The sequence below is a fragment of the Amblyomma mixtum genome, chromosome 8, assembly GCF_055824585.1.
Source record: "Amblyomma mixtum isolate Tamu chromosome 8, ASM5582458v1, whole genome shotgun sequence".
Lineage (NCBI taxonomy): Eukaryota > Metazoa > Arthropoda > Arachnida > Ixodida > Ixodidae > Amblyomma > Amblyomma mixtum.
In genome coordinates this window covers 68,372,113-68,400,104 of record NC_143019.1, presented here as the reverse complement: position 1 = coordinate 68,400,104, position 27,992 = coordinate 68,372,113, and the positions used below count along the sequence as shown (strand labels likewise).

The 27,992-nt window shown below is 51.4% G+C and overlaps 1 protein-coding gene across 1 annotated transcript in view; it reads left to right on the top strand.

The window, feature by feature from the left end:
- The first annotated feature begins 12,621 nt into the window (after positions 1-12,621).
- Positions 12,622-27,992, top strand: part of LOC149332856 (uncharacterized) — a 51,893-nt gene continuing 36,522 nt past the window's right edge. The window contains exons 1-2 of the mRNA XM_089557570.1: positions 12,622-12,636; positions 14,372-14,575. Coding sequence (XP_089413696.1) covers positions 12,622-12,636; positions 14,372-14,575 — 219 coding nt within the window. The remainder of the gene's footprint in view (positions 12,637-14,371; positions 14,576-27,992) is intronic.

The window sequence follows — 27,992 nt, the reverse complement described above, 5'->3', positions numbered from 1 at the left end:
CATAAAGCGTGGATGTCACCTCACCTCAACTACCCTGGCGAAGAAACCGCAGTCAATACCCCTCTCGTGAATCCAACATAGATGTGTCCACTCCGGTGGCTCAGTGGTTATGGTGCTCGGCTGCTGACCCGAAAGACGCGGGTCCGACCCCGGCCGCGGTGGCCGAATTTCGATGGGGGCGAAATTCTAGACGTCCGTGTACAGTGCGATGTCAGTGCGCGTTAAGGAACGCCAGGTGGTCGAAATTTCCGGACTCCTTCACGACGGCGTCCCTCATAGCCTGTGTCGCTTCGGAACGTTAAACCCCATAAACCAACCATCCAACATCGATGTGGAAGTAGTTATCCATCCTGGTGAATCGGTTGTTTCAATGACAATTGTAAGGGTTCGGTAGCGTTCGCGGGGGTCATCGGAACGCGGCTGGGGGTGCTCAAAGCGAAGCGTCTCCTTTCTTGGAACGCGGCCGCTCGCGAACGCACCGGCAGGTATACGGGTGTCCCCCCACCCGCGGTACTGATTTGCACACGTGCTGGCACGGATGTCTATTTGTGTTTGTTTTTATTTTGTGGTGGAGAGAGTGCTCTACTTTACGGCAGCTGGAGGGCTGGCCAGGCTCTTGAAGAACCAATCATGTTGAGAGCACAATATGATTGGAAGCTACGAAATGTGGGCCGGGCCTTTAGGGCTTTAAAACCGGGCCCCGGAGCTGGAAGCAGGGTTCTGCGCTAAGGTCAGATGCAACGCATCTTCGGCAACGCCGAGTAGGGGCCTCCCCTAGTATTAGCCAGATCCACCTTTTTGTTGTTTGTCCTTTGCTGTTTTAATTTGTCTCGAGTGTCTAAACTTGTATATGCAATGTAAATATCTGTATATAAATCGTCAAGTATTCGCCTTTCCCCTGCGTCTCAACTCATCACGAGACCGTCTCTGACGGGGCACCTCCGGTGCAAAGAAGAAGAAGAAGAACCTGTGAAACTTTACTGGCGCAGTCGACAGGATCCTGCGGCCATCGGAAGACGGCGCAGGAAGAAAATTGAACGCAGGAAGACTGTGGTGCAAAGAAGAAGAAGAAGAACCTGATCTTTACTGGCGCAGTCGACAGGATCCTGCGGCCATCGGAAGACGGCGCAGGAAGAAGGCTGACGGCAGGGAGAAAGGCGACGGTCAGGCGACAGCAGCGTTCGAGAAGGGACCTGCGGAGAGACGGCGGCAAGGATGCAAGGACCACGGCAGTAGTCCAGCGAAGCGGGACTGCATACGGTCCAGAAAAGGAGCGCGTCGATAACTCGACAGTCACCGGCGTCGCGAAGCAAGGCGACAGCAGCGGACACAGGACCAGCGGCGTCCGACAGCTCATCGCAGCGTGCGGTGAAAGTGGAGGTGGACTCCGACGCCAAGGAGCTGGCAATGCGGATCGACGCATCGAAACCGTGAGTTTCCTTGGTCGCATTGTTCACGTCCCTGTGTTCGAGCCGGTAGGACAGTTGAGAGGTATAGACGACGGTATGGAGAGCTATCCATGCCGGCCCTCACTCGATGTGAGGTACCAAGTGGAATTAGCGAGGGCGCGCCTAGCTTACTATCAATCTGAGCTTGCAAAAGTGAATGGAGGAAAGGCGCCGCTGTGCGAGGAGAAACCTCAGGATGTTAAATGCGTCTTGGAGGAATTAGAAGCAAAGCGCCAGCAGCTAGCGCTGGAGCTCGCTGAGCTCAAGGAGTGTAGGAAAGCTAGTGGACTAGCGAGGGACAACTACTCCGATTTCCGAGAGGAGAGGCCACCTGTGCTGGAAGGTAAAGCCTTATGCTTGTCAAGCACAGGTCAAAAAAACAGCCTAGCAGAAGTAAAAAGTGAGCCCGATTTCTGCGAAGCTGGAGTCGCAGTTCAAGAAAGCAGCCTGACGGAACGCAGCGTCGCGGTATCAGAGGCGGTGAACGCGCACGCCGACGACACGGCCGCCCAGGTTAGCTCAATCCCAAATGACACCAGGGACGCGGACGCGTGCTCAGGATTGTTGGAAGTGAGTCTCACAATTCCAAAAACGCGGTATCAAGCAAGCTGCGGAAAAGAGCATTTAGCTCAGCAGGGAACGGCCAGCGACGACAGATGTCAGATCGCGGAGCTAGTGACAGGAGAAAGTCTAGCGTTGCTGGAACCGCACACTGTGTCGGTCATAGGGCATGAAGGGCCCCGTAGCGTCATTGATGGAAAGAGCGTTCCATGCGAGCCAGAGAACGGAGGCGGGCTTGCTGGGCCGACCGGGCAGAGCAACGCGCAGTTGTTGAACGCACCCGACGTGTGTCCCACCAGGTCTTTCGTGGACGAGATGCGTGGCGACTTGCCACAAGGCAAAGTAAGGCCGAATGACTGTGAGGGGGCTCATGCAGCCCCAGAGTTAAACAATGCTACGGAGCCGACAAGCTCCTATAAAGTAGGGAGCGGCAATTTAAAGGTTTGCCGTTGTAGGAACGAGGCAAATCGCACGAAGCGAAGCAAAGTACCAGGAGGCAAGGGCAAGGCTGTCAAATTGAAAGTCGGTGCGAGGAATAGTACGCTCCGTGCTACAGGTCGCAACATCAAATGTAGCAAGACTGACCGTACTGATATATTTGGACGGCCCAGGGGCTATGCTCCTTGTGCAGCACACGGTTCGTACCGGCGCGCCGGAGAGAGCGTGCCCTTAGGTGCGTTGTGTGGTCAGGGGTTTAGACCCATCGAGAACCGGGATGTTTTTGATCCTGGAGGGCACCGGCTTTCGAGTTCTTGCCCCGCTGTGGCACCAACCTAATGAGTATAGTGGCCATTAGGCGTCCTTAGTGTTGAGACGCGTGGTGGCTCGAACGCACACAGGGACGCTCGGTGCGACTAAGGAGGCTCACGTGGCCACTTACGGACGTCGTGCGAGTGCTACTTAACGCTCCACTTGCGAGCGTCTGTGTATGTGTGTGTGCTTGTTCGCGAGCAGGACGCGGGTGTGCATGCAAGTGAACTGAGTAGCCTGTCAACTTGGACTCCGTTTTACGGCGCACAGCAAGCGTGTCACCGCGTGTATTTGAGTGTGCAATTTGCTTGTGTTGTGTTGGTGCCCGTGTGCATTTTTTTGTTTTTGGTTTTGTTCGTGCCAGTGTTTGTGTAGCTGCGGTATGTCACCCACAGGGTGGTTTTGTGACCCGTACCGATCCCTTTGTTATAATTCTAAAAGTGGCATTTGAGCCCTTTGTAGAATCTTGGGAAGGGCGTGTAAGGGTTCGGTAGCGTTCGCGGGGGTCATCGGAACGCGGCTGGGGGTGCTCAAAGCGAAGCGTCTCCTTTCTTGGAACGCGGCCGCTCGCGAACGCACCGGCAGGTATACGGGTGTCCCCCCACCCGCGGTACTGATTTGCACACGTGCTGGCACGGATGTCTATTTGTGTTTGTTTTTATTTTGTGGTGGAGAGAGTGCTCTAGTTTACGGCAGCTGGAGGGCTGGCCAGGCTCTTGAAGAACCAATCATGTTGAGAGCACAATATGATTGGAAGCTACGAAATGTGGGCCGGGCCTTTAGGGCTTTAAAACCGGGCCCCGGAGCTGGAAGCAGGGTTCTGCGCTAAGGTCAGATGCAACGCATCTTCGGCAACGCCGAGTAGGGGCCTCCCCTAGTATTAGCCAGATCCACCTTTTTGTTGTTTGTCCTTTGCTGTTTTAATTTGTCTCGAGTGTCTAAACTTGTATATGCAATGTAAATATCTGTATATAAATCGTCAAGTATTCGCCTTTCCCCTGCGTCTCAACTCATCACGAGACCGTCTCTGACGGGGCACCTCCGGTGCAAAGAAGAAGAAGAAGAACCTGTGAAACTTTACTACAATAATTCGGGAGAGGCTCTGACCGCTGGCTGTGACACAAGCAGAAGCAGATTCATCACAAACCTTAATTACACCTGCCCAAGGGTAATATAACCAGGAGCCCATACTTCGCCTATAAGAGCTGTTCAGTTTAGCTACGCTTGGTTGGGCATCTGATGGATGGTTCTCGGATTTGGCATCGATGCTAGTAAGGAACTTCCGCCACGCCTAGGCACCGGCGATGCCGCTGCGCGTGGTTGGTACGGCTGCACCCCTGTATTTGCAAACAAGCGCATGCGTCATGGCATACACTGAAATGGTTGCCTGCTTTGTGCAGCTGCACTGCCGCCGTCGCCTGAGTCGCCGCGTTCGTTGTCTGCTTCATGCAGCTCACCTGATGTGCTACACTGGCTCCTATACAGGCGCTGTCCCCATGCAGACGTCTTTTGTATCTGTACTTTGCTTCTCTCTTGCGTTACATGGACGTACTTGTAGTGAGTTACTTCCTTAGGAAAAGGGTACGGTATGCCAGGTTGAGCGTCAGTCATCTGTAGAGCCAACAAAGAGCGTTGTTGATGGCTCTGGATTATTTTTGTCGCCCTGTGGTTCTTGAATGCGCAATGACGTCGCACTGCTACCACCTAATATGCATATTTAGAAAAATTTCCGTATCTCAGCATCCGCAGTAATGTTCACGGGTACACGCAGAGGACACACCGAAACAACGCAGCCGGTGCTCAGGCGACTAAACCGAGATTAGCAGGCTGCTTTAATTGAAATTTGAACATGTATTTTGAGGAGCTGCCTCTAAGGTTCGTAATATCAGTAACAAATGCAATGCGAACGAGCGAGCTTAAATGCGAGTGTAAAAATTTGCCGATGATTACGTTATTTCCTAATGCAAAATATGAGCGGAGCTCATCAGCTGTTTCAGCTTTTCGGTAGATTGAGGCAAAGAATGTGAGCAAGACATGTATGCTGATTTACAGACAGATTTTATTCTCAGACGTGTTCGTTCTTCAAGAAACATTCCACTAAGAGTGAAGGTACACTTGAGAGAGATTACAATACAATAGAATTATGGTACTTAAAGTGCACTACCACAAGAGAGACAGAGACAAACAAACAAAACATAATTTGTTCACCGAAGCTTAAACGGCGGCTCGGGTGATCAACGCCCTTCTTATATAGGCTCGCTCCATGTCTGTCTGTTCTTCGCGCCAAGGCCGGCGTCCACATACACACAGGGTCGGCTGTGCAGTCTCCTCCTCTTTCTCGCGCTGGGCGCGCGTCCTCGCTGGTCAAAGGCCGGGAGTGGCTTCGAGGAGGATCTGGAACTTTCTGTCGTCGCGCCGCCTACGTCGCGCGAGTGAAAAGGTGGAGGGCAGCTCATAGCGCACGCAAAGCTACGCCCTCTCCGTCAACATCGCGTAGAAGCGACTCGGACAGTCTAGGACAATCGACGGCAATCCCCCTGCGCGCCGCGTCGGCGAGCGGTGGGAGAGGGGGCAGCCACACCCACAAGGCTAGTCGCCTTCCACGGGTTCCTTCCCCCTCCTCGTTTTACGACGCGCGCCGGCGATAGCCTTCCGTGCGTCGCTGTTTTTTTTTTGTTTCTTGCTAAGGAGGGAAGGAGGTTGCGCTTTTACCTTCTCCTGGTTACAACGGACAACGAAAACGGCGACGGCGACGCCGCGAAACGCAGAAACGGGTGCCTAAGAGCTGTGCTCTAAAATATAAAATTTCTTAGGTCCTGGAGGCGGAATAAAAGCAAGGTGTACTAACACATCTGACGGGCACTCAATGCGCCTTCAAATTGAAATTTACCTGCGCTTCCATTGTGGTTCGCACCGCTAACGTCGTCTGGTTTTGTTGTTTCCGATTTCACTGTCTTGTTCCCATTTAATTTGTTGCTGATGGGTGCGTCGGCCTATTCATAGAAGGAAAAGTGTTACTTGAGGTGAAATGCTGCCGTAAGCTTAGTGATAAACGCCACTTTTTTTATTCGTATCCAGGCTCGCAGACTATGCCGATAGGCGGCATGCCGTCTGCTTTTCGCCCGCTCGTCACAACAGCATTTCGTTTCGTAACAGTTTCGACAGGTGGCGCGTCAAAGAGGCTATAACTGCAAGGAGGATTGGGTGAGGAGACAGAGTGCACAAAGCCGTGTCGGCGATCGAAGAGGAGTAGAGGGAGAGAGTACTGCGCAATATTGCGCGCTGGGCGCACGCTGGACATTCCTGTAGCAAAATCGCGCCTTCCGAATGCATTGTGGAGGGACAAAGGGCAGAGTCGGCGCTCCTGATTCTCTTAGTCCGTGCACTGCAGCACTGCAACCAAGCATGCTGCCAGAAATGCGATGCTATCCGCAACAAACTATTCGGCCTAAGAAGAGGTAGCCTTCCGACTAGGTGAAGCGACTGCTGTTCTCTCCACAAAATGGAGCATAAGGAGTCATGTTCAGCTGTATCGACCGTATTCTAATATAGCCGTCGTGCAACTGTGCCCGCCTACTGTGGTATCTACTAAGCCATATAAAAGCAGCTCTAATGCCTAGTCTCACTCTTTTTTCATAATACCCAACAAGCACGTTGATGCACTCGTCTAATAAATGAACAGTTCCATTTTGTATGCTCAAGTGCCGAGCTGCCTCTCTTCTTCGACTGCAAAGTTCAAGTGCACAACAGGCCGGTATTCGTGACAAAAAAAAAGGATCATAAAACCGTGCTTTATTTGCGCGCAGGTGCACTAAGTGCAGTGGCAATACCTATACTAACCCTATTAGGCTTTTTCAGCGCGTATGGGAAATGCAGATGATTTAGTTTGGTGTCGATAATTTACTTGCTGCGCTTAGTCATGAGTTGCTACTATTTATTGAGTTTTTTATCTTCCTAATTTGCTCCGCCACCTCTCGCGTTGGTGTTTCAGGCACGGAGTTCGCAAGGCCAGTAACTAGTGCTGTCCTGGCCTCGGCAGCCGCACTTTCATAGAGATACACGCATAAATGACCGCTGATACGAGTAAATGGACGTTAAATACATCCAAGTGGACAAATCTCAAGATCTCGACGACAGCGCCTCATAAACGAAATTGTTGCCTCTACACGGATATACCATTTATTGAGACATTAAGCGATGGCTGTGTGCAATATTACAAGCAAGCCGAATCAACAAAAATTGCTCTACGAGTTTTTTTCAGAGGCAGGAAAATACAACCACTAGCCGTGCCGGCATGCAAGGACACCTGCGCCTAGAACAGACAGGCAAGCTGTCGTGGCATTCAAACCGTTTAATGAAGCACATGCGTGCACAAACATAAAACTCGTTAGTGGCAGTACCTGCCGCTGCAGTCACCTACCAATGAATGCAGAAAACCCGTTTCTTCGTATAGTCACACTAAACTAATGGTCGGGAAGTTTTCGGACAGGAAGCCGATAATAATTCAAGCAGTCCCACTCATCTTTGGAACTCTCACCTTTGATCATGCTACTCCTGGGAAAACTGATCGTGTCAAGTGAGGATGAACGTAACAACGCGGTTTGCGTGGTAACACAAAAGGAAGAAGGACATGTGCCAGCAGTGATAATAGCATGTTCAAGAAATAGAGAAATCTCGCTGCTATGTGCTATCTGTGTTCCTTGGGCAAAGCGAGAAGGGTACTCATCACGATCGCCGTTCCACCGCCGAACTGCGTATCTGCCGTAATCAGTAAAGAAAGCTACTTTTAGCGCTAAGTGCTGCATATGGTAAGTCAGTCTGTTGTACGTTAGAAAAAGTCGCGAATGCGAGGAGGAAAGGACGCAGAGTGCACTGCAAAGTGAAGACAACAAAAAGGGGACGCGGAACTTGAGCTTTATCTAATCCTCCTCTAGTGTTAAAGGTAGTGAATGGCTTTGATCAGGCTGCCGTGCACTGTGATAGGCCGGTTCGCGACACGTGACCGTTTCGCCTTCGCGTTAAACACTAAGGGTCAGGCAGCGATTGCTCTACCGGTGATATGCACCAAGGTATGCGTTTTTAAGCATAAAGTTTTGCGATTAAGTAAGCATTAAAATATTTCACGCGCCTCTGTGGCATTTTTGTTGTAAGTTAGAAGTATCTATCAAACTAGTCTGAAACAAATGCATGAATTGTTTGACGAAAATTTAGCCTTTGTAATGCGATACCCTGTGCTATGCCGGGCAGCTGTGCATTTGGCTTCCGCAGCCGCACGGCAGACAGGAGAAGTGATTTTCCAGGTTTCACTGGTAATGATGATGATGACAAATATTTATAGCGCAAGGGCATCCGTGGCCAAAGAGCAATATGGCACAAGATATCTTTTTCTGCTCAAGGCGGGGCCAAAGACCTATTTCCCAACCATTTCATCCTAAATAAGCCGAGCCCCAGACCAGGGTAAAGCTTGTACCCATTGTATCACCGGTGGATATCCGACACCACTCGGGTCGAACCCCGCATCTACCGCAATGCGAAGTGGATGCTCAGACCATTAGACCACCACTTTTGTTACGATAACCCCAACACAAGGAAGCTATGGATTAGCAGGATAGGGCAGGAGGGCTTTTTGCCCTCTGCAAATACTCAACCGTGGAAAGAAGATGATTTTGCATTTCTTTATACGGAAAGATTGTGTCAGACCTAACCACACGTACCCTTTCGCGTAGCTAGCGTGGTCTTCTTTGAGCATATGGTTTGTCCCAGCAATATCTATGAATGCACATTTAGCCGAAAAGAAATATCGCGCAGAGACGTGGGCAAGGAACAGTTACAACCGGACGAGGCAGCGAAGTGGATGTGTTACAACTATAAAAGCAGGTGAAGGACTGCGCGGAGGCAGTAGTCAAGATTCAAGCGATTGTAAAGGCAAGTTGATTATATTTTGATGAGTTTGAGAAGTGAGTTTCAAAGAGAATTCGAGGCTGCTGAAGCGACCTATTCACGCCATCGCATCACACCTTCAAAGCGGAGCTTAAGAGGCCTTTTTCAACGCAGTAAATGTTCCGTTAGACTGAGACCTCCATGTCCTTTTTGGCGCATGAACAAAATGCGGCTTGGCCAAGAGGGTTCTGACTCACACGTAGAACTGCGCAATTGAAAACTTAATGAAATACTGCGCTAGTTAGAACCACACCCTCAAAACATGAATCGAACATAATATTCACGTGTAGGAATGTAAGGAAACATATTTACGCTTAAAAAGTCACTTGGAGTGATCACATGCTGTCAGGAATGAAGTGGCCAGATTCTTGAATAAAAGAAACTGGGTTATTAGGACTTGCCCGAACGGAGGAATAGAACAAAATTGGTCATTGATATTAAGGAGGTTAAGAGCCTCTGCAGAGCGTCAGAGGACCTTGCTGACGCGTATCTTTCCTGTTGAATGGCCCAATGAGTCTCGATCGAAGGCTGGTGTTCTCCGCAGCGCGACTGGGCGGGTCACGTTCTTCTTGGAAAATCTCGCTCGCTGCCCGCGAGGCGCCGAGGATTGAGGAGTTTAGAATCCAAATGCGGGAGCGGGTTCGCCTCATGAACGCATAGTTCATTTGCTGGAGCGTCGAATATCCTGGGGCAGCGGGTTCGCTGTCATGACAGGCTTCAGAGGGAATGTGCAGCGGACCTCAGTCAACATGGCTAGAAAACAGCCCCATGTTATATTCCGCCCGGCGCCAACCGCGCAAACCGAGGAAAGAGCTTGATGCGAGGCACCTCACAATCGCTGCACAGGACCCTTAAGTGCCTTGGGCTGGCGTGTGTGTCCGCGGGGCTTGTAAGTAATGGCAGGGCTAACTTGGTCCATCGAAAATGGCATGCCTCTCCTCAGGAGCAAGCTCTCAATAGTCATCTTTGGCGTGCTTTGCGCTCTCTGCTTCGAAGTTTGGAGCTTGGTTCCCGCCCGTGCGAATTCGCCTAGGCTTCAGGCTGCAGCGACAATGCGACGCGCGTAGAGTCCCGTCTTTGTCTCGTTCAGTGCGTTTCATGCTATGGGGCATCAGGCTTATTATACCTTGCTGATTGCTTATACTAATGTGTCGGCGAATCCATGTGGGGAGCCGATAACGTCCGTGCAAGTCCCGATGCTTGGATACGATGGAACGCTTCCAGCAGCGAGATGCTGGGATTGTTTGAATCGTGCCGCATCATAACGCGCTTTCGTCGAAGCATTGGATTTATGGATCGGCCAGCTCGCGTTGGCAGTGGCTGCTGCACCGTAGTGTCCGTGATAAGAGTGCGAGTTCCGTCGTGCAGTTGTGAGCCCGTTTCGTGGCTAGTTCGCTGCTGCTGCACCGTAGTTTCCCACGGAGGGGCGTGGGGTCTATTGAGTCGTTGGGTGCCCGTTCCGTGACTCGCTCGCTGTGACACCGCCTATTGCACCGTAGAGTCCGATGGAGAGGCGCAAATTCTATCGTGTCATTGGGATCCTGTATCATGACCCGGTCGCTGTGGCACCGCCTGCTGCACCATAGTTTCCGACAGAAGGGTGGGGGATCTGTGGTGTCCTCGGGGGCTGTTTCTTGCGCAGTTCGCGGTAACATCTGTTTACTCGGACCCGTTTTATGCCCTGCTCGCGGTTACAGCTGTGGCGTCTCCGTAGTGCGCGAAGCAGGACCTCTAGCCATGTCGTGTCGTTCGGAGCCCGTTTCGTGGCTCGCCCGTTGCGACACCATCCGCTGCACCGTATGTACCAACTGAGGACCGCCTGGTCTAGGAGCCAGTTTCGTGGGTCTCTCGCTGAGACACCAGCTCCTCCACCGCAGTTTCCGACGAATGGTCACAAAGTGTGTTATGTCGTTGTGACCCCGTTTCCTAGCTCGCTCACTTGACACCTTCTGCTGCACCATAGTTTTCGACTAATGGGCGCGAGGTCTGTTGTGTCCTTCGGAGATGGTTTTATCGCGCTCTCGCAAGGACACCAGTTTCTGCACCATGTCCTCTGACGGACGGGCGTGGGGTATGGGAGCCCGTGCCAGGGCTCACGGCTGTGACATCGCCTGCTGCACCGTAGTTTTCGACAGATGCACACGAGGTCTGTTGTGTCCTTCGGAGCCCGTTTTATATCCCTCTCGCAAGGACACCGGTTGCTGCGTCATGTCTTGTGGCGGATGGGCGTGGGGTATAGGAGCCCGTTACAAGGCCCGCTGGCTGTGACACCAGCTGCTGCACCGTAGTTTTCGACTTGATGGGCGTGAGGTCTGTTGTGTCCTTCGGAGCCCAATTTATATCCCTCTCGCAAGGACACCGGTCGCTGCACCATGTCTTCTGGCGGACAGGCGTGGGGTATGGGAGCCCGTTCCATGGCTCGCTGGCTGTAACACCGGCTGCTCCATCGTAGTTTTCGGCTGATGGGCGCGATGTCTGTTGTGTCCTTCGGAGCCCGTTTTATCGCCCGCTCGCAAGGACACCGGTTACTGCACCATGTCTTCTGGCGGAAGGGCGTGGGGTATGGGAGGCTCGCTGACTGTGACACCGGCTGCTGCACCGTAGTTTTCGACTGATGGGCGCGAGGTCTGTTGTGTCCTTCGGAGCCCGTTTTCTCGCCCGCTCGCAAGGACACCGGTTGCTGCACCATGCCTTCTGGCGGACGGGTGTGGGGTATGGGAGCCCGTTCCAAGGCTGGTTGGCTGTGACACCGGCTGCTGCACAGTAATTTTCGACTGATGGACGCGAAGTCTGTTGTGTCCTTCCTAGCCCGTTTTGTGGCCCGCTCGCAAGGACATCGGTTGCTCCAACATGTCTTCTGACAGACGGGCGTGTGGTATGGGAGCCCGTTCCAGGACTCGCTGGCTGTGACACCGGCTTTTGCACCGTAGTTTTCGACGGAGGGGCGCGACGTAATTATTATTATATGGAGCAAGTTTCGTGGCTCGCTCGCCGTGACATCGGAGCCTGCCCCGTAGTTTTCAACTGACGGATCCTATGTCTGTCGTTTAGCTCGGAGCCCGTTTTGTGGCTCGCTTGCTGTTACACCGGCAGCTTGAAAAGTTTGAAAAGTATTTATTTCAAGTGATACCCTTCAGAAAGGAGGCCAGAAGACGTGGTGCCTGACGAGGGCCTTCCTCCCTGGGGGAAGCAAATTGCATTCAGCATATATACACACAAAATAAGGAAATAAAATAAATGTAGCGGTCGCAAATACAATAAATGTAGCTCCACCGTAGTTGCGCGAGGTCTGTCGTGCTGTTCGGAGCCCATTTTTTGGGCTCGCAAGGAGACAAATTCCTCCACTATAGTTTCCAACGGGAGTGGGGGGGGGGGCGTTGTCTAGGAGCCCGTTTGATGGATTGCACGCTGTTGCACCGCCTGCTGCACCATAGGTGCCGACGGCGGTGCGCGAGGCCTTTAGTGTCGTTGGGTGCCCGTTTTGTGACTCGGTCGCTATCACACCGCCTGCTGCTGCGTAGTTTCCGACGGATGGGGCGTGGGGTCTCTCGTGTTTTCGGCGGCCGTTTCCTGGCCCGCTCGCAGCAACAACTGTATTTTGGGAGACCGTTTTGTGGCCTACTCGCGGCAAAAGCTGCGGCTGTTTCGTAGACCGTGGCAGTGGTGTGGTGTCAATCTTGTCGTTCGAAGCCCGTTTCTTGGCCCGAAACTGGCGACACCGGCTTCTGGAGTGCAGTGTCCGTGGCAGAGGCGTGGTGCCCGTCGTGTCCTTCTGGGTACTTTTGCAGCCCGCTAGTGCGGACATCTGCTGCTGTACCGGGATGTCCAAAGCAGGGACGAGGGGCCCCTTGGGTCGTAGGGAGCCCGTTTTGCGGCCCCCTGTGGTTGACAGTGGTGGCTGCTCCGTGCTGTCACTCATATCATGGAACGCTCGTCGGTGAGCAAGAAGCCAGCCGAGATTGTCTCACTCGGCCAGCTCTGCCTGGAATTCCGCCTGTGGGGCTTGGCGGAGAGCGTTGTCATCCGTGATTCGCGCCGCGATGTCGTCTTTTCGGCTGCTGCTTGGAATTTCTTCGCTTAACAATCGTTCCATACGTAGCCCTTCATTCACGGGGGGCAATACGTTGCGTGCTGCCGATGCCAGCTTGGACCGAATCAGCGTGGACTTTGAGCTCACCGTCGCCGTTTTGCGGGGCTATATAATGTCGACTCGTTCTTCGTTCACGGGTGACGTCGCTACAAATTCTGTCGACTGCGCCATGTCAGCAATTATTGGTTTTGTGTATGGTCTATGAGGTTTAATGGTTTAAGCAACTTAGGCTATGAGGGACGCCGTAGTGGAGGGCTCCGGATTTTTGATCACCTAGAGTTCTTTAACGTGCACTGACATCGCACAGCACACGGGCTTCAAGAATTTCTCCTGCATCAAAATTTGGCCGCTGCGTTCGGGATCGAACCCGCGTCTTTAGGGTCAGCAGTCGAGCACCGTAACCACCGCGGTGAGGCGCAGTGATGTGGCTGGATTGTTTATTGTAACAAAATGGTTTACTACACGGTTTACACCAATGGGCTGGTTTATACGAACAGAACAGACTGGGTAAATAATTCTTATGGAGGTTCAGAAGATCTGCAAAGCGTGCGGGACTTCACTGATGCATCTCGTTGCGTCGGCGTCTCCCCGTCTTCTGTATCGAATGGGGAAATTGGCTTAGCTGGATGGTTGGGCTTCTCTACAGCCCGGCTGTCAGCGCATGTTTTTTTTTCCGTATGTTGTCGCCCGTTTCCTGCGTGGTGCCGAGCCTTAGGGAGTTTAGATTCTGAATGCGGGAGCGGATTGGGCACCTCTCGTGAATGCGTAGTTTATGTGCCGAAGCATCAAATATCCTTGGCCGCGAGTGTTTGTTACTACAGGCTTCAGAATGAATGTACAGCGGATTACCAGTCAGCGTGGCTAGAGGTCAACCCCCATGTGCTATTCGGCTCTGACCCCACCGCGCGAACCACGTGGAGTATCATGCGAGGCGCCTCGAGATCGCTGCACAGGAGCTTTAAGTGTCTTGTACAGGCGTGTTGGGTCCGCGAAGTTTGTAGGTAATTGGAGTGCTAACAATGCAGAAGTTACCTATGACCCTTGCATCCTGGCTTAGACGTGCTATTTATTGTGCAGCGAGGTACGTTGGTTCGACTTGAAGAGAAACTTTGTGTGCCTTGTCAGTGTCCGTGTCTGCGTAGTGATTCTCAAAGAGCGTCGAGGACCGCTATAGAGACTGAGGCCCCGAATGCGAAGCTAAGTGTTTGCCGCCGAACTTTTCGCTTTGCTGCCATCCTAACCTAAAGCAGGAGAGCAAAAAATTGTGAAACTACTTTCGATTATCAATCAGGACCCTATCATCTGAGCCTTCCTGAAAGGTGCTGCGCCTACTAAGCAATATAGTTCTTGTTTAATCCTATTGTCGTCACCATAAAGTATATTCTTGATAACTATTACCTCACCCTTGCGGCCTTTACTTTACATGAATTAAAGATTTTACATGAATTTCTGTAAAACAGACAACCTAAAAGTGAATAATCACCTCTTACTATATATTTGTCACCTTTTTTCACTTAATCCAGCCATGGTGCCTTTTGTTCTGGGGGAATCGAGCTTGGTTAATGTCTTGTATTTTACGCAGTACGACGGCTGCAAGCTTGCCCAGTGCCTGCGGAAAGAGCTCAACTTTCAAGGACCTATAGCTGTGGCATTTACTCTCTGGGCATACGAGTACCGGTGGGACGAGTTTGGGATGAATGACAGGTTTCCAGTTCCCACCAGCCAACGCACCACGCTTTTCTCAGAGATTAAGCTGCTCAGTGCACTCTCAACATATGCCGTTTTGGTGAGTGTGGAGCTCTTGTTTCTGACAAGCAATCGTCTCAGCTGCAGGATGGTGTAAATTTAGCAAAGGGGAATACTTCTGAACTTAAATCCTGCAAATCCAAAGCCATCATTACACCCGCAAGACTTGTTATAAAGCTTTTTAAATACCCTCTTCTAATGAGCCCACGCACAGCTGCACGTCTGTGATTCCAAGCTGGCGATCTCGCAAAGCACTTAGAAAACACGTTAATAAGAATATGGGAAGGTACCTCCATTCGAGGCTTTTGGTAACATTAGGCTTTTTCTCTTGCAGGCATGCCAGTCCGGCCCACCTAATTCACAATTTCTTAAGTGAAAGATGTTGCGGGGGAAGGGACAACTTGACACGATGCGCTAAATGTGACGAACATTTCACGCCTTGTGCTCCTTAGTGATATTAGCACATTAGCAAATTGTCCGTGTTGCATAATAGTAGCCATGCGCTTTTTCGTGTCGCAATGAGCCGCAGTGGGTTTGGGTTAAATACAGGTATTTAAATATATCGGTACTCGCTCAGTTTTTCTTGGGGTATATGGCACCAGGGAGGCCCTCATGCATGTTTACGGAAACAAATTTTCTTTATGGTAGCCTCATTTTTGACTTCAAGTGTAATCCCATTTCGAACTTCCGGTCGTCAGCCCTATTTAAAATGGGCTCACCTCTAAAATTTATTGTTTCAACATTATTGCATTACCTTTGTCCCCATCTATCTCGTAAGAAAAACACATTGAAAGTAAATTTGAGCTTTTCATTGTAAGAAAAATATGGTTTCTAAGTGCACAGTTTGGCTGAAATACCAATTGACAATGAACAATAAATGTCTTGGGAACTTGATTTGATTTCATGACGTTTTTCTCGCAATACAAAGGCCCTGCAAAACAGATAAAACCCCCCTGTTTGATTGCACCCTGCTCTATGGTAGTCGACGAATTTCATCTCATATGTCGCCGCTATCAAAAAAAGAAGGAGCGCTCGGCATGCCCAGGGAAGGCAACGAATTATAATGGCGTGGTCTAGTTAAACTTCACGAAGAAAACCAGTCATAGTTTTGTCTCTCATTACGGAGCCCAGTTCTAAAAGTACATTGTTCCTGGTGGCGTTTTCCTACGTTTTTGGTGGGGTGTTGACTGAAAGCCTGGGCATTCGAAAATATCCAAGCACCAATTGCTATACTTTTCTTAGCCTCCGTAATTGTAGAATAATACGGTTTCGGGAACTGTTGCTGAAACCTCAGGCGCTGCAGTCACGGGCAAAAACACATATTTTCTCCATATATGCTGTAGAAGTTGTGACGAAACTTCAAAGAAAGGTTCTTCAATGATGCATGAAAGTTTACATGCGTTTTTATTTGAAATTGTAGCTTTGGCCTGCACTCTCCTTTTGTACAGACGCACAAAGATAATGCTAAATTTGGCTGAAATGATTGATTTATCAGTTTACTTTTTACTCATATAGCTGATGCAGTAGTGAAATTCAGCAAAATAGCGGTGTCGCCGCATGGCAGGAACGAACTGATAGCTCCGTCGTTGAGAATAGCCAGGAATCCCTCTCCCACCCACCGCCAGTCATAGAAGCCAGCACCCAACCGAGGCCCATGAGAAGAGCCCACCAAATACCTACACACCCAAATCTACCCTCCAAATCATTCCAGATTTTGCGTCCACGTGAGGGAGTAAATATATAAGCTTTCTTTTCTTGGCTCAGACGGTCAGACATGAGACGGCCGCCCGGACCACGGTCGGAAGATAAATCTATTTACCTCTCTCTCTCTCCTTCGAAATGGTACCCGCCTGCAACCTCCGCCATACAGAATGCTATCAAAGGAGCCCACTGCGCACACAAACATCCACTTTCATACTCTACTGACCTCCACCCTCTAGTAAGCAGCTACGCGCCTCCGCCATCTAGAATTGTTCACCAACCAGAAGGCCAAGCGGACGCTGAAAGTGACGCTAAAATCAGTGAATGGCGCATGCACACAAACCCACACACATATATACATCACAACTACGTGACGTCTGGTGGAGGTGTCGGGTAGTCGTCTGCACACACACATATATATATATATTTGTATGTGTGCGCCATTCACTTTGATTTTGCCGTCGCTTTCAGCGTGCGCTTGGCCTTGTGTTTGGTCAACAATTCTGGATGGTGGAGGCGCTTAGCTGCTTACTGGACGGGGGAGGTGTGTATATATATATATATATATATATATATATATATATATATATATATATATATGTATACAGTATATATATATATATTAAGCAAACAAGGGAAGGGGAATGAGGGGCTCGTTACAAATATAAGAGAAGCCAACAGCCACAGAAACTAAGGGACCGAGGGGATTTTTAATTTTATTTAGTCATTTTGTGCTGTTCTTCGATTTAGAATATTACTAAATATGTTATCGCTTAAAGCTAATTGATTAGTAAAGCAGAAGAAAAACAAGCAGAAGAAAAACAACCACATGCCGCCGGAGGGATCCGAACCCAAACCTCCGAATTACGCGTCCGGTGCTCTACCGCTGAGCTACGGCGACGGCTGTCAAATCTTCGGCTTTGAGGGGTATTTATGTTTACAAATAACCTAACCTTGAGAGTGTTCATCAGCGCCACCCACGTTCTTAAGCGGCGGACGTAGCACGTCCTGAGATACCGCTGATGTGACGCAGAACATCACCGAACGGCGAGGGTGGAAGCTGTGTGAGAACTCTCTTATGCTTCCTATGGCGTCAAGGCTGCCAGAACCGAGGCCCTCGCTAAGCAATTAAGCAAACAAGGGAAGGGGAATGAGGGGCTCGTTACAAATATGAGAGAAGCCAACAGCCACAGAAACCAATTGACAGAGGAGATTTTTAATTTTATTTATTCATTTTGTGTTGTTCTTCGATTTAGAATATTACTAAATATGTTATCGCTTATAGCTAATTGATTAGAAAAACCGAAGAAAAAACAACCACATGCCACCGGAGGGATCCGAAACCACGACCTCCGAATTACGCGTCCGGTGCTCTACCTCTGAGCTACGGCGACGGCTGTCAAATCTTCTGCTTTCGGGGGTATTTATGTAGCAGAAGATGTAAAGCAGAAGATTTGACAGCCGTCGCCGTAGCTCAGCGGTAATGCACCGGACGCGCCTCCACCATCCAGAACCATCACAACTACGAGACGTCCTGGATGGTGGAAGCGTGTAGCTGCTTACGTGAGGGTCGAGGGATATACATGTATATATATATTGTGGGGACACACTCGTCCCCTGTGGTCCGCTTTTGTCCAATGCACCCTCAACTCGTTCCCTGTGGTTAGCTTCCCCGCAATGCACCCCCCTTAGTAGTGTTACTTTAACTAACAGAGGAGGGCGCTGACATCGCAGCGACACGAGCGGCACGGATGCCGTGATTGCTGCGCGCGCGCGAGGAAGAGACGGTCCTCTTTTGCTCGGCACCGGGAAAGCGCGCGGACGTCTCGCGCGCCGCTCCGCTCTTCGTCGGTGGGCGACCTCGTGGTGGGAAGATGTTCCTGCCAGCTCGTCCCGTCCAGCTTCGGAGATTTCCCTTGCTCTAGCGCGGGCGAACTTTCGCTCGTAACCGTGCTGGCGAGTCGGACGTCCTCGATTCCTCAGTGTATTTTGTTGGTGTTATTGTTGTTATAGCAATAAATGCCTTGTTTGTGTCAGCCAGTGTCGTTCCTTTGTTCCCTCAGAGCAAGGCCCACCGTGGTCGGCATGTGCTCGGTAGCATACGCGATCACGGGTTGGGGTCAGCGCGGTTTTGAACTGTGTCAGCCGCGGTTAAATGGGGAGAAAGTATTTATCTCCCCAAGTAAACCCCACATCTGGCAGCCCAACGTGGGTCCTGCTCTCGGAACATTCGACGACTGTGTGTTCGTTTCGAGGAACGCTCTTTGTCCGGATTTGAGAAGTGTTAAGCCTAGTGTGAATTTTGATCGCTAGTACCTGCGGCTGGCTTGTTTGAGTGCGAGGTGTATTGCGCTGCAGCATGTTTGAACTTATCGACATGATCAGTATGTTTTTGTCAAGTTTTTCTTCCTGGAGTTTCTTCCCGAAACCACTTGGTCCGCATCGAGGGAGCGTGAGGCCTAGCGCCCGTGAAGTTGCTGAGCCCGAAGCGCGTGGGTTCAGAAACCACGTGGGTGGTCCAAGTTTTCTGTATATATTTTCTGGCTGTCTCTGTTACGACTCTGGGAGTCGCGGCTCCTGGAGCCGGGTGGCCTGGGGCCACGGTTGCCGCTGCGAGGTGGTTCCTATTGCAGCTCGGCACCGGGCGCTCCGACACCGTGCGATACGGTGAGCGCCGACCGCTCAGAAGCTGCTTCGTGCAGTGAGCGGGGTGGGATCACCCCACAAAGCTGATGTCTCCTCGCGGATGCACACACGAAAACCGTTTCGGGTCTTTCTTTTGTTTAGGGTCGCTGTCAAGATGGCAGTGAGGCCTAATGCGTTTCAGAGCTGCCTGCACCAAGTCGAAAGAGACACGACCACCGGGCCGCCGTGTTGAGAGGGGGCGCACTTTGCTGCCGGTCCATTTTTTAACCTCGCATGAACTGAGCAGTCTCGTTCAACTCAAGAAAGGGCTTTGTTCAATCGAACTTTGCGTTGCACAGCCGCGCGACATGTTTTGCTAGCGAGTTGAGCATTGAGCCAAGAGGCCCTCGGACTCCGTTTCCCCTCCCGTGACCTACGTTAAAGGCATGCGGAGTGTGTTTCGGAAATCTTGCAGATCTAGCGGAGACACTTAGACTTGCTGTCCTGTGCACATCGTGTCGCTGCCGCCTGCTGCGACGGAGCCGCCTGTATCCTGTTTGGCGCATCCATCCGGGGCAGCCGTGCCAGGACCAATCAGTAGTCACCTGCGGCTGCTGTTATCCTCGCGACTACTGCAGAATCCTGGCCTGCAGTGGTAAACCGGCCTTCTCTTCGCGGGCCTGCAGACACGTTGTCCGCGGGCCTTGCGAGTCGTCCCAGCGGCGAACTTCACGCTGCCTTCAGAATACCGTGGAAATCTGCGTGGACGCTGTCGGCGTGACCTCCGCTGCACGACCTGCCTCAAGTGCATGAAGATCAGGAGACTGCTCCACAGCATGTCCTTGCAGGCACGTGGGCCTATTTAAGGCTGGGGGGATGTGGGGACCCACTCGTCCCCTGTGGTTCGCTTTCCCGAAATGCACCCTCAACTCGTTCCCTGTGGTTAGCTTCCCCGCAATGCACACCCCTTAGTTCTGTTACTTTAACTAACAGCGGAGGGCGCTGACATTGCAGCAACACGAACGCCACGGATGGCGTGATTGCTGCGCGCGCGCGAGGAAGAGACGGTCCTTTTTTGCTCGGCACCGGGAAAACGACGTGTCGCGCGCCACTCCGCTCTTCGTCGGTGGGCGACCTCGTGGTGGGAAGATGTTCCCGCCAGTCCGTCCCGTCCAGCCTCGGAGTTTTCCCTTGCCCTAGCATGGGCGAACATTCGCTCGTAACCGTGCTGGTGAGTCGGACGTCCTCGATTCCTCAGAGTATTTTGTTGCTAGCTGGCGTTATTGTTGTTATAGCAATAAATGTCTTGTTTGTGCCAGCCAGTGTGTCGTTCCTTTGTTCCCTGAGAGCAAGGCCCACAGTGGTCGGCGTGCGCTCGGTAGCGTAAGCGATCACGTGATGGGGTCCGCGCGGTTTTGAACTGTTTCAGCCGCGGTTAAACGGGGAGAACCTATTTACCTCCCCAAGTAAACCCCACAGTATATATAGCGTCCGCGCTGCTACGTATATATAGCGCAATAGGTATGCGCACTTAGTTGCTAGAGGTCGAATGCGAAAGTAAGAAACGCTTCATTTAGGTAAACATTTATTGCTAGTCGACGTTTCGGACAGAGCCTCTCCTTTTTCAACTCTTGAAAAAGGACAGGCTGTGTCCGATACGTCGACTATAAATAAATGTTTACCTAAATGAACCGTTTCTCAATTTCGAATATATATATATATATATATATATATATATATATATATATATATATAGCAGATGGCGTGCCCTGTCAAACCAGCTGTTCGGCTCGCGTATAGCTCTCGTCTGCGACAGCTTTCCTCGCAGTTGACAGCAGTTTCTTCTTAATTTCAGGAAATGCAGGCAAGTACCGACGTTTAATTACATCTCAAATAACGTAGACTATAATATGCTACCCCGTGAGCGAAGTTGGCTCCCGATTAGGCCAGTAGTTTGCTCACAGGAATTTTTTAAATTCCCGCACATAAAAACGGAATTCTCTGTGTATATATATATATATATATATATATATATATATATATAATCTGGGTGCTATAGTTTTGCTGGGTGGTCGTCTATATATATATATATATAGATGGCGATCAGAAGATGGGTTGAGAGGTTCTAAGGTGTAATTAACTGGAGATGTGCGCTCCAGTACGCGGTATGGGCCATGGTACTTGGCAAGAAATTTAGTAATTTTGATGACAATCCCGCAGTATTCGTCGGAATCCAGAGCCACACAATGAAAAGTGTGGTGCTGTTTGACTGCGGAGGTGGCGGGATTTCTCTCTGCACTGGGTGTCAGTCGTCAGAGCACGTGCGATGCGGCGACAGTCTTCGGCGTGCCGGGCGGCTTCAGAAAGAGGTGTATACTCGGAAGCATCGGGTTGGTACGGGAGAATGGTGTCGATGGTAGCAGAAGGGTGACGGCCGTAAAGGAGAAATAAATAAGAAAAGCCGGTAGTGGACTGCGTTACGGTATTGTACGTGTAGGTTACATACGGAAGGACAAGATCCCAGTTTGACTGGTCTGAAGAGACATACATAGACAACATGTCACCGAGGGTACGATTAAAGCGTTCGGTGAGACCGTTGGTTTGCGGATGATATGCGGAGGTGGTTCGATGAATTATATTGCACTTGGTGAGCAGTGCTTTCACAACATCCTACAGAAAGATGGGGCCTCTGTCGCTCAGCAGTTCGCGAGGGGCGCCGTGAGGAAGGATGAATCGGTTTAAAATAAACGAGGCCACCTCTGAGGCTGTGGCGGCTGGAAGGGCTGCGGTTTCGGCATACCTTGTCAAATGGTCAACCCCTACGATAGCCCAACGGTTGCCGGCCGAAGTGTACGGGAGGGGACCGTATAAGCAATGCCGACGCGGTCAAATGGGCTTGGCGGGCAAGGTATAGCGGCTGCAATTCTCCAGCAGAACGATGAGGAGGTTGCTTGCGACGTTGACAGGCAAGGCATGACCGCACATATTTGCGGATGTATAGGTACATGTCACGCCAATAATATCGTAGTCGGATGCCATCGTAGGTCCTGAATACTCCGACATGACCACACTCCGGGTCAGCATGAAAATGGCCGCAGACTTCCGAGCGAAGGTGACGGGGAATAACTAGCAACCACTTGCGGCCGTCTGAGGTGTAGTTACGGCGATAAAGGAGGTTATCACGAATTGAGAAATGCGAAGCATGGCGGAGAAGAGCTCGCGAAGGCGAAGCAGCCGTAGGGTTGGTGAGGAAGTCAATAAGAGAAGAGATACATGGGTCGGCACGCTGCGAGGAAGGCATGGTGCTGATGTGAAGCATCGGTGAGGAGGCGCCGAAGGCGGAAAGGCTGGAAATATTGGCTGGAAGTGGGCAGCGGGATAGAGCATCGGCGTCTTGATGTTTGAGGCCAGTACAATACACGACGCGGATATCGTACTCCTGGAGGCGAGGGACCCACCTCGCGAGGCAACCGGATGGATCTTTCAGAGAGGAAAGCCAGTATAGCACATGGTGGTCGGTCACGACTTCAAACGGGCGGCGGTAGAGGTAAGGGCGGAACTTGCTAAGGGCCCAAACTATCGCCAGACACTCTTTTTCAGTGACCGAGTAGTTAGATTCAGCCTTTGTTATCGTGCGGCTGGCATAGGCAACGACGTATTCGATGGAGCCAGATTTGCGTTGTGCGAGTACGGCGCCGATGCCTACCCCACTGGCGTTAGTATGGACCTCGGTAGGTGCGTTTGGGTCGAAATGGCGCAGTATCGGCGGTGCGGTGAGGATACGGCGCGAAGAATCGAAGGCGTCGTCACAAAATTGGGACCACTGAGAAACATCGGAACTGCCGGACAGAAGTTGTGTCAAAGGTGCAGCAATTGAGGCAAAGTGGCGTATAAAACTACGGAAGTAGGAGCACAGACCCAAGAAGCTGCGCAGATCTTTGATAGAAGTAGGTCGAGGAAACGCAGCCAAAGCACGAAGTTTAGCCGGGTCCGGACGGACACCGTCCTGAGCAACAACATGGCCTAAAATGGTAAGTTGGCGGCCGGCAGAATGACCCTACTTTAAGTTGAGTTGAAGGCCAGCGTCAGAGAGGCAGGTCAACTGTGCTTCAGTCGGCAGAGGTGAGTGTCAAAATCAGGCGAAAACATGACGATGTCGTCGAGGTAACAGAGGCAGGTCTTCCACTTCAGCCCATGCAGAATGGTATCCATCATCCGCTCAAAGGTGGCAGGAGCATTACAAAGGCCGAAAGGCATCAGAGTAAATTCATATAGGCCGTCAGGGGTTACAAAGGCTGTTTTGGGGCGATCGGCCTCTTCCATGGGTACCTGCCAGTACCCGGAACGTAAATCTAAAGAAGAAAATATTTCGGCACCTTGCAAGCAGTCTAGCGCATCATCGATGCGTGGCAGGGGATATACGTCCTTGTGCGTGATCTTGTTAAGGCGGCGGAAGTCTACACAGAAACGGATGGAGCCGTCTTTCTTTTTGGCAAGCAGAACTGGCAAAGCCCAAGGACTGCTTGAGGGCTGGATGACGCCGCTCTTGAGCCTTTGGTCGACTTGATCTTCAATGACGTGGCGCTCGCTTATCGACACACGATAGGGGCGCTGCCGTAGAGGAGCGTGGACACCTGTGTCGATGCGATGTGTGACAGTCGAGGTTTGGCCCAGGGAGCTGTGATGGCAGTCCAAGGAGGCGCTGAACTGGTGGAGCAAGTGGAGAAGCTGCGTGCGCTGCGGCGGAGGAAGATCTGCGTCGATGGAGCGGAGAAACAGTTTTGTAGAGGAAGGAGTGGGCGTAGAAGATGTTGGGCAGAGCGCAGTGAGATTAATGTGCGATGCATCGTCAGTCTCCTCTCGGGTTATAATAGACGCGATGGGCTGGACACTGCTGACACATTCGCCACGGCGCAAAGCACTAGGGCAGGAGAACGGGTTACAGACCCACAGTACGGATCATCATCATCATCATCATCATCAGCCCGACTACACCCACTGCAGGGCAAAGGCCTCTCCCATGTCTCTCCAATTAACCCTGTCCTTTGTCAGTTGCCGCCACTGTATCCCCGCAAACTTCTTAATCTCATCCGCCCACCTAACTTTCTGCCGTCCCCTGCTACGTTTGCTTTCTCTTGGAATCCACTCCGTTACCCTTAAGGACCAGCGGTTATCCTGCCTTCGCATTACATGCCCTGCCCAAGCCCATTTCTTCCTCTTGATTTCAACTAAGATGTCATTAACCCGCGTTTGTTCCCTCACCCACTCCGCCCGCTTTCGATCTCTTAACGTTACACCTATCATTTTCCTTTCCATAGCTCGCTGCGTTGTTCTTAACTTAAGCTGAACCCTCTTTGTTAGCCTCCACGTTTCTGCCCCATAGGTGAGTACCGGTAGGATACAGCTGTTGTATACTTTTCTCTTCAGTGATATTGGTAAGCTACCATTCATGATCTGAGAGAACCTGGCATATGCGCTCCACCCCATTCTTATTCTTCTAGTTATTTCCCTCTCATGATCCGGATCTGCGGTCACTACCTGCCCTAAGTAGACATATTCTCTTACTACTTCCAGTACCTCGCTACCAATGGCGAACTGCTGTTCCCTTGCTAGGCTGTTGAACATTACTTTGGTTTTCTGCATGTTAATTCTTAGCCCCACCGTTCTGCTCTGCCTGTCTAACTGATTGATCATGCTTTGCAGTTCTTGTCCTGAGTGGCTTAGCAAGGCAATGTCATCAGCGAATCGCAAATAACTCAGGTATTCTCCATTAACTCTTATCCCCAACTGTTCCCATTCCAGTCCCCGGAATACCTCCTGTAAGCAGGCGGTGAAGAGCATTGGCGAGATCGTGTCTCCCTACGGAAAGTACGGATAGGCCAGCAGAAATAGTCAATACGGTGTAAGGCAGGGGAAGACACTTCCGTGGGAGAAAAGTATGAGCGGGCGTGAAAAGTACAGTGTCATTACGGAGAGGGTCACAAGAGAGGCGCACAAGGACGGAAGAGCACGGAGGCAGGTCGATGTCTTCGGCGACGAGGGCTTTAAAACGTGGCAACGAGAGAGCAGCGTCCGGCAGCGATTGGGGCAAGGCAGACTTCAGCGCGAGCGCAATCTATGACCGCAGCATGACGAGACAGGAAATCCCAGCCCAAAATAACATCGTGTGAACAAAACGGGAAGACGTCGAATTCGATCGTACATAGGACGTCCTGAATTAAGACTCGAGCGGTGCAAGCTGCTGACGGCTTGATGGGCTGAGGGCTGGCCGTGCGCAGCGAGAGACCGGCAATTGTCGTCTTAACTTTCTTCAAGCGGCGACAAAGTTGTGCGTCTATTACGTAAATTGCGGCGCCAGTGTCGACAAGGTCAATGACAGAAATTCCCTCCACCGAACCGTCAATAAGGTTCGCAGGGTGACAGCTGAGGTCTTAGGTAGTTCGATGGGGACGCAGTTCTTGCCTGAGGAACTGCGGCATCTAGTTTTCCTCTTGAGAATTAATTGGGCGGCGACGCATCGGAGAAATGGAGCGGCGTCGCGGTGAAGGGGAACGGCGGTCGGTAAACGCTGAACGGGGGGGGGGGGGGGGGGAAGTACGGGAAAACGGACGGCGCTCAGCAGACGCGGAGTACTGACGCGCTGGAGGCTAGTACCCGAAAGGCGGGGCCGAAACTGGGAGACGGCGACGACAATGGCGGGCTACGTGCCCAGGCAAACCGCAGGTGTAGCAAAGAGGCCGGTTATCCGTCGTGCGCCATGGATCTCGGACTCGTGGAAAGGGTCGCATATAAGGTGCCGGCGCTGCTACGGGCACTGACAATGTAGGGTACGTAGGCGGCTGAGCTTAAGCAACGACTTCGGCGTAAGTCAGTGGACGGGCGACACGTCTTGGGACGGCGTTGACATAACTCAGAGGGGTGGCGACAGGTCTGGGAGCGGCGTCAGCATACGTCAGCGGAGCAGCGACATGTGATGGTGAATGGGCGGACGGAAGCGCCTCAGCAACCTGCTCTCGAATAGCATGTTGGAGAGCCGGGGCCAAATATGGTGGCGACCCCTCAGGGCTAGGCAAAAGAGAAAACTGACGGGCCACCTCCTCATGCACAAAGTCTTTGACTTGATGCAGCAGAGAGGAGTTATCAGCTGCGGGTGTCAGTCCAGCAAGTGACTCTACATGAGCTCAGTGCTGACGAGTCAGGACCCGCTGCTTACGCAGCTCCTCGAAGCTCTGGCACAGCATGATGAATTCTGAAACGTTGCGCAAGTCCCGGGCTAGCAGCATTTAAAAGGCGTCATCATCAATACCTTTCAGGATCTGCTTTATCTTGTCAGCTTCCGGCATGCTGACGTTCACTCGGCTGCAAAGGGCGATTACATCTTCTATATAGCTAGTGAAGCTTTCGCCAGCCTGCTGCGACCGTTCACGCAAGCGCTGTTCGGCGCGGAGTTGTCTGACAGCTGGGCGACCAAAAACTTCGGAGAACTTCGTCTTGAAGGCCGACCAAGTTCCAACGTCCCCTTCATGATTGCGGTATCCTAAATTGGCGACACCGGTATGATAAAGAATGACATTGTTGAGCTTAGTCTCGTCGTCCCATTTGTTATAGAGGCTCACACGTTGGTAGGACGCGATCCAATCTTCCACGTCATGTTCTTCTGTTCCGCTGAAAATAGCCGTGTCCCGCTGGCGAAGGGAGCCGGCACAGCTGACAGTCGGTGGGTCTGCTTGCACGGCTTAATTTTTGCTGTCCACAGGCATAGCAGCGGCCGGAAGAGTGCGGTTACGGAGCTCGAGAGGCGATATCGTCACCCCGCACCTCCACCAAATGTAAGACGGGGGTTTATTAAAGGCACTGGGAGCTTATTAAAGAAGCAGGGCGGCGACAGTCTGCGGTCAGCCAAAGCGAGCCCAAAGCACGCGCAGCGATAGAACTGCCGCCGCTGCATAGAATCTTCGTCTTCGTCTTTACAATATATATGTAATATATATAAGGCACATACTCCACCCCAGAGTGGAGAATTCTTTGCCAACTAGAAGTCCAAAGAGGCGCAAAGAAAGCTACTGTAAAATCTAATTGAATGACGCATATATAGATTTAATAGCCTATTGCCGGGAATCTTTGTAGTGTTTGTTTATTCAAAGCTCCTGGCACGCTGCTTTATCACTTTGCAATGCAACACCCGACGAGATTTATATAGATCGATCGCATCCAGGCGGAGCCGGTTCTACGTTGTTCCACAATGTTGTAACTTTGCATGCTTTATCTCGAAAGTTCTGTAGGCCTTATATTAAGCAGAGTGTGGACACGACGAAGCATGGTGCATGAATGACGCTTTATTCAAGAAGGCGAGCGGTTATATAGGCAAGCGGTTAGATAACAGAAATGGGGGCGGCTTCTGTCCGGCTAGGCGCGTGTGCATGACTTGCACTACGTCACATCTCCGCTCTTTCTTATTTTATCGTCGAAACAAGCAGAGTTTCAGAACTCAGGCGCCGGGTATCTTCGTGGTGGTTGGCGCTTCCGTTCACTCCTGCGAAGTTGTGTAGATTCGGATGTCCCTGTAGTGTCTGGGGCTCCCACAGCTGGCAGCGGCGCGGGAGTCTCGTGGTCTGGAGACGAGGGAGGAGGAGCCGGATTGAGGTGTTCTCTTGTGCGCTGAAACTGTTGACCCTCTTCCGTTTTGACGATGTAGGCACGAGGAGTATCAGCCCGCTGTACGACCGTGACAGGGGACCATGATCTTGAGGGCACGTTGTACATAGTTGCGGTCGAGCCATTGCGAAGCTCTGGAAGAGGCCGTGTAGCTCTGTTGTAGAAGCAGCCTTGCTTGCTCCTGATGTCTTCTAGCCTTCTTCGCACGGTCTTGGGTGGCACTGTGTGTGGCTGTAGGTGGCTGGTTGGTACAGGAAGCAGCGTTCTTGTCTGTCGGCCCATGAGCCTCTCCACAGGGGACTTCAGAGAAGAGTCCCGAGGTGAATTTCGACACTCAAGCAATGCGGCACAAAACTCAGTGCTGCCGAAACGGAACCGCCTTAACAGCTTCTTAGCTTCCTGTACTGCTCTTTCTCCCATTCCATTCGAGCGGGGATAGTACGGACCAGACCGGAAGTGTTGCAGGCCAATCTTAT